The sequence below is a fragment of the Epinephelus moara genome, chromosome 9, assembly GCF_006386435.1.
Source record: "Epinephelus moara isolate mb chromosome 9, YSFRI_EMoa_1.0, whole genome shotgun sequence".
Taxonomy (NCBI): Eukaryota; Metazoa; Chordata; class Actinopteri; order Perciformes; family Serranidae; genus Epinephelus; species Epinephelus moara.
In genome coordinates this window covers 35536370-35541791 of record NC_065514.1, presented here as the reverse complement: position 1 = coordinate 35541791, position 5422 = coordinate 35536370, and the positions used below count along the sequence as shown (strand labels likewise).

Genomic DNA, 5422 nt, shown 5'->3' with positions numbered 1-5422 from the left:
TACATCTTTTGGTTCTTGAAAAAAACGCTGTGATTATTTTTCTTTCTTCTCTGGCTTCATGTGGCAGAAAAATCACCAGCTCAGTCATTAGACAGTTGTATATGATCACTATGGTTACCGCTACAGGCACAGGCACAGCTACCAGCTCCTCTTAGGACCCCCGTGCCTTATGGTGTGTTACATTTACATTGGAAGTCGGAACTCGGAGCTCCGAACAACGTAACCTCCGAACTGAGTGCTTCCCAGTTTAAAAACTGGGACATGGAACATGGAATTCGAAAAAAAAAAATGGACAGTTAATGAAATGAAATGAAAACCCCAACGTTTATGCTTGTAGATGCTAGATTTCAATGCTTTTCCGACTTCAAAACTCCGACTTACGAGTACAACTGAACGCACCATTAGTCGTAGCACAAACACCGGGCTAACAATGGATCAGCTGTGCAGTGTTATTAACCAAGAATTGTGTGGAAAATTGAACACCTTGCTTTCCCAACTCAGCAAGGATCTGCTCCAGCCTTTCCCCTTCTTGAATTGGTGTAATGTGGTTTGATCACTGACAAGGCTACTGCCGCTGCCATTTCAACTTTGTGCTGCAATGTAAGTTACCCTAACTAACGGAACATTGATCCTCTTTTTTTACCTATGTGTGGGGGGGACAGTGGGGGGGACAGATCGGGGTCACTATAAATATGGGGGGGACATGTCCCCCCCCGTCCCCAGTGCCATCTGTGCGCATGCCAGACTGACTGTTATCAGATATGAGGTGTGGTGAAACTGAACAGGCTGCTGGTCTCAGAGGAATACTGCTCATGGCCAAGCTGTCTTTTAATAAAATACCAGCATGTTCTAATTGTGAGTAACAGTAACGGAGGTTGACCTGTGAGTAAAGACCTGTGAGTTGCAACACGTTGGTCTTTTTAATCTATATTGACTTGTGAAATAAAGGCATTTTAATTTTTGCACAAACCCTACAGTGTGCCATGGATTGTTTTTGAAGAAGACTTGCATTTTATAGTTTTTGACTGAGAGTATACTTTACTCATGCAATGAGCCCTTCAAAAGATGGAACAGTGGAGGTTGGATTTGAGAAACATTTCACAATCAGTTTATTAACTTATCCAATGAATATGCTGTGGACAATAAACTTACTGCAACCAGGATTTTGTGAATATACATTCTATAATAACAACTGGGGCCGTAACGGTACATGTATTTGTGTCGAACCGTTCGGTACGCGACTTTCGGTTCAGCACGACCCTGTACCGAATTATTGGGCGCAGGATATTATTTTATTTTATTTTGTTTTATTTTAATTCCGTTTTTGCGAGCCGAACCATTTAAAATATCTAGTTCCCCGATGGACATAATTGAGTGACAGACCGAGTCCGACCGTAAATCTCCGCTTTCACTTTGTGCAGCGCATTCTCGCATTTTGACAACATGGCAAGTGAGCCTGACGAACCTGAAGACCCACCCGCAAACCTTAAGTCCTCCGTTTGGGAACACTTTGGTTTCAGGGTAAAATACGAAGATGGAAATAAACAAGTGGACAAGACAAAAGCAGTGTGCCGACACTGCAGAACAGCGGTCGGGTATGTACTTGGAAACACGTCTAACATGCTAACGCATCTAAAGCGACACCACCCGAGTTTGAACGTTAACCGGCACGACTAGAAAAAGCAATCTGGTGCAAACTACGATATCGTCGTCGTTTAAAAAGAAAGAGCGTTTCCCTGACCATCGCGCTAAAGAAATAACCAACGCCATTGGAGTTGAGTAAAATTGTTTAAGCTGCACTTTAGATATAAGCATGTTTTGTTTACTGCACTTTAACAAAGTGGGAAAGCTAAGTAAGTTCCTAGTAAAACTGAATCTGAGCAGGCTTTAAAGCTGACCAGCTGCACTATACTTTTTATTTTAATTGAGTAAAACTGTTAAAGCAGAAATGTATATTTATATTTTTCATTCAAAAAATGTGTTAAAAAAACAGCAGGATTTTATTTTTCACTTTTATATTTCTATTTTCATTCAAACAATGTGAAAAAGCAGGATTTTATATATATTTGTTTCATTCAAAAATTGTGTAAAAAGAGTTAACTGCTGTGGTGGTATGTTTTAATGAGGTTACCAGTAAGTAAAAGACATTTAATAGTTGTCTATTTTTTTCATTACTGTACCGAAAAAAAACGAAGCGTGACTTGTGTACCGAGGTACGTACCGAACCGAGATTTTTGTGAACCGTTACATCCCTAATAACAACATATTTATAATAATAGTTAGATTATCTTATTTCTCCACACTCCAAAAAAATCATGATGGAGAAATACTTATTATAGCAATAATAGAAGTAGAGAATAGAATATAGTACCCAGAGTCACATTTAAATATCTTTAGTCTAAACAATATCAGAATCAGCCTTCAAACAACCCTATGTGTCTAATTACAGAGAGTCCATTGTTTCAAATCCCTAAATCCACGGTAATCGGTATTACCGCGGTAATAATAATAATAATAATAATAATAATAATAATAAAACAGGCGTTGTCCTATTTTAGTGCTCTACACTTTAAAACGGTAGGCTAATATTCGTTTGACCGTTCATGAGTGACAGCACGTACCAGGCATCTCCTGTCAGTGCAACGCATCATCACACCAGTTGTTTAAATGTGTACTATAGACCCGTTAAAAGTAATAGAGCCGTTTCTTAACTTCACGATGATGACTCCGCCCAGCAGCTCGTTGAGCTCCTCGTCGTTGCGGACAGCCAGCTGCCGGTGACAGGGGATGATACGAGTCTTCTTGTTGTCACAGGCAGCATTTCCAGCCAACTCCAGGATCTCAGCGGTCAGATACTCCAGCACAGCCGCCAGGTAGACGGGGGCACCGGCACCAACACGCTCCACATAGTTTCCTTTGCGCAGCAGCCTGTGAACACGGCCGACTGGGAACTGGAGCCCAGCACGGGAGGAGCGGGTCTTTGCCTTGGCTCTGGGGGTTCTTCTGATAGCCTAAATGGTCCCACACCACCGACTTCGGCCTTTTCGCCGGTGGGAAAAGTTCAGCTTCGCCTCCTCCAGCCATGTTTGCAGTTTGCACGTGAGTGAATTTACACTCATTACTGACGTACTGACTGACTGACTGAGGCTGCACCCCAATAATTGTGCTGACTGCAGCAGCTGCACATGCATGATTTCAGAGTGTGTGCCAGTTAAAATGTACGACTGGCACAGAGTTATTTCTGAGTTTTGAGTTCCTGAAGTTCCCATTTATGAAACGTAACGTAGGTTACACCGTCGGCCTTTACCGTCGGAACGGAAAATGGGCGGTTAGTGACACCGTGACATTCTTTTACCGTGGTAAACCGTGACGCCGGTAACCGGCACATGCCTAATCAGCACGCAGGGTCCGACATTAACGGTTGCCCGAATGCCTGGGGCAAATAAAAATAGCTGGCGGGCCAGCAGACCCTGCGCAGACATGCCCGATCGGGCAAGCAGCACCGACTCGGACACACACACACATACCGGACAGCCTCTCAGTCCTTAGCCGATAACGTTAGCTCATGTACAACACAGGTACCACACAGAAACTTTTACAAAGGGTCATAATGTGCTTCTAGTGACTGTCAAATCGCCAGCGAAAGTTGTTTTAAATGTGGACACGGAGAGCATGCTGCCTGCTCTCATGGGACAAAGATCCTCTGAGAAGAAAGACGGTTCACTGTGCTCTGCCACCAGGAACAAACTGGGAGGCAAAGATCCTCTCTGAGGAAGAGGGTTCACTTTGCTGCAGGGTTCACCAAAACGTTTTTTTTTTTTTTCTTTTAATAAATTGAACACACATTAAAGAACATACAAGATCCTGTAGAGAATTAATACATATAATACAATACAATAAACATTGTCAAATTAAATGAAGGAAGAGGATTTTTTTAAAGGCAAATTAAATATTGGGGATTTATGTAAAAATATACATAGAGACATATAAATAATTATATAATTAAAGATATGTAGGCTATGTTAGGTGAATACTCCTGTCAGTGACCCTGACCACTGGCATTGGCAAAAGAACTGGAGCTGGTCCCCGGATGCTGCACTGCGGCTGCCCTCTGCTCCTAGTGTATACAGTAGGATGGGTCAAATGCAGAGGTCAAATTTCATTTCAATGTATGTAATGTGCTGAGAAAGGACAATAAAGAATCTTCTTCTAATAATAATTTCTTAATAACTAGGATATAACAAAAGAATAAAGAGATTTCAAAGACTTAAAAAATAAGGGACATGAATCAAAACAACAAGAAACGAGATATATCCCCAGTCATGCACACCCAGTTTTAATAAACTCAGTACTGTTTTTCAACACATATATTGTTTTGTCTTCATTCAATGTAGTTAGCACATATTGTTATTGCGCCATTGGCTTTGGCCTTGGTGCCCCACATTTTGGCTGTGATGCCCCAATAAATTTGTATTTATCAAAGGCCAAAGTGGCCTTGCCCTAAAAATATCTTAACTCCAGGCCTGTGATCGTGTATTTTCTCTCCTGTTTCTGTCCTCGGAGGGGCCAGGTGCAGTGTGCTGCTTTTTTATGTGCTGCTGCCTCCATTGGCTGAGTGTCTCTGCTGACATAAGTCATGATACGATCAGACGATCACGATAAGAATATGCATGCATGCATAATGTGATGTTTATTCCAATACAGAAGAGACTTGATGATCACTAAAATTAGGTGGGGGAAAAAAAAGGATATATCTATATGAGTATCCGTTATCTGTCAAATGAGATGTTACATATTGGATATTGCCAAAAAATCCAATATCGTGCATCCCTACAAAATCCCCAAAACAACACAGGTGACATGACTTCTGTGTCCTCAATGGTAGCTGCTGTACTACCCTGTTTAGGGTTGCCGTTGACTGAAGAAAATCTTAGTCAACATAGGCCAGCAGCACACAAGGTGACATTTTGTCTGAGGACGTCTCAGATTAATCCAATAACATGTTTGGGGATAAGAAGTTGGCTTGTTTGACCACCAACAAAAGGTCTGATACAACACATTGATGATAATCAACATGTCCCACAAAAGGCTGGGACAGTCTCACATCAGCCTGCTGACAGGCTGGATTGAAAACATGTCACTGTCTGCAGTGTGTAGAAATGTCTTTCATCATCACTTAGTATTACTGTCCTAATGCTGCTCAACCAAGCAGCTGAGTTCATAAAGACCAAAGAATCTTCCCTGGGTTGTATCCACCTTATTTTCAAACACGGAAGTAAATAGTGATCAACTTCCGTTTTTTTGTGTGTGACTTCCGGTCAGCCGCTTTCCCTCATGCTTTCCCTTACCGGAGCTAACGGTGCAAGCTATGTTTTTTTCAATTTTTAGTTGTTTATGTTAGTCAATCAGTTAGTTAGTTAGT

At 41.6% G+C, this 5422-nt stretch overlaps 2 protein-coding genes across 5 annotated transcripts in view; both read right to left on the bottom strand.

The window, feature by feature from the left end:
- Nucleotides 1–5422, bottom strand: part of dennd1a (DENN/MADD domain containing 1A) — a 218242-nt gene that overhangs the window by 208742 nt on the left and 4078 nt on the right. The window lies entirely within an intron of this gene.
- LOC126395938 (histone H2A-beta, sperm-like) lies at nucleotides 2398–3388 on the bottom strand. Its single transcript, XM_050053739.1, has 2 exons — nucleotides 3356–3388; nucleotides 2398–3011 (listed from the first exon to the last, which is right to left on the bottom strand). Exons 1-2 carry the CDS (start codon nucleotides 3386–3388, stop codon nucleotides 2664–2666), a joined length of 381 nt encoding a protein of 126 aa, XP_049909696.1. The 3' UTR covers nucleotides 2398–2663.

What these genes read in the sequence shown, in the direction of transcription:
- LOC126395938 (XM_050053739.1), bottom strand. Translation starts at nt 3,388, where the DNA reads ATGTGCCGGTTACCGGCGTCACGGTTTACCACG. An exon ending in CGGCGTCACGGTTTACCACG is followed by an intron (nt 3,012 to 3,355) that starts GTAAAAGAATGT and finishes GGGACCATTTAG; the next exon opens with GCTATCAGAAGAACCCCCAG.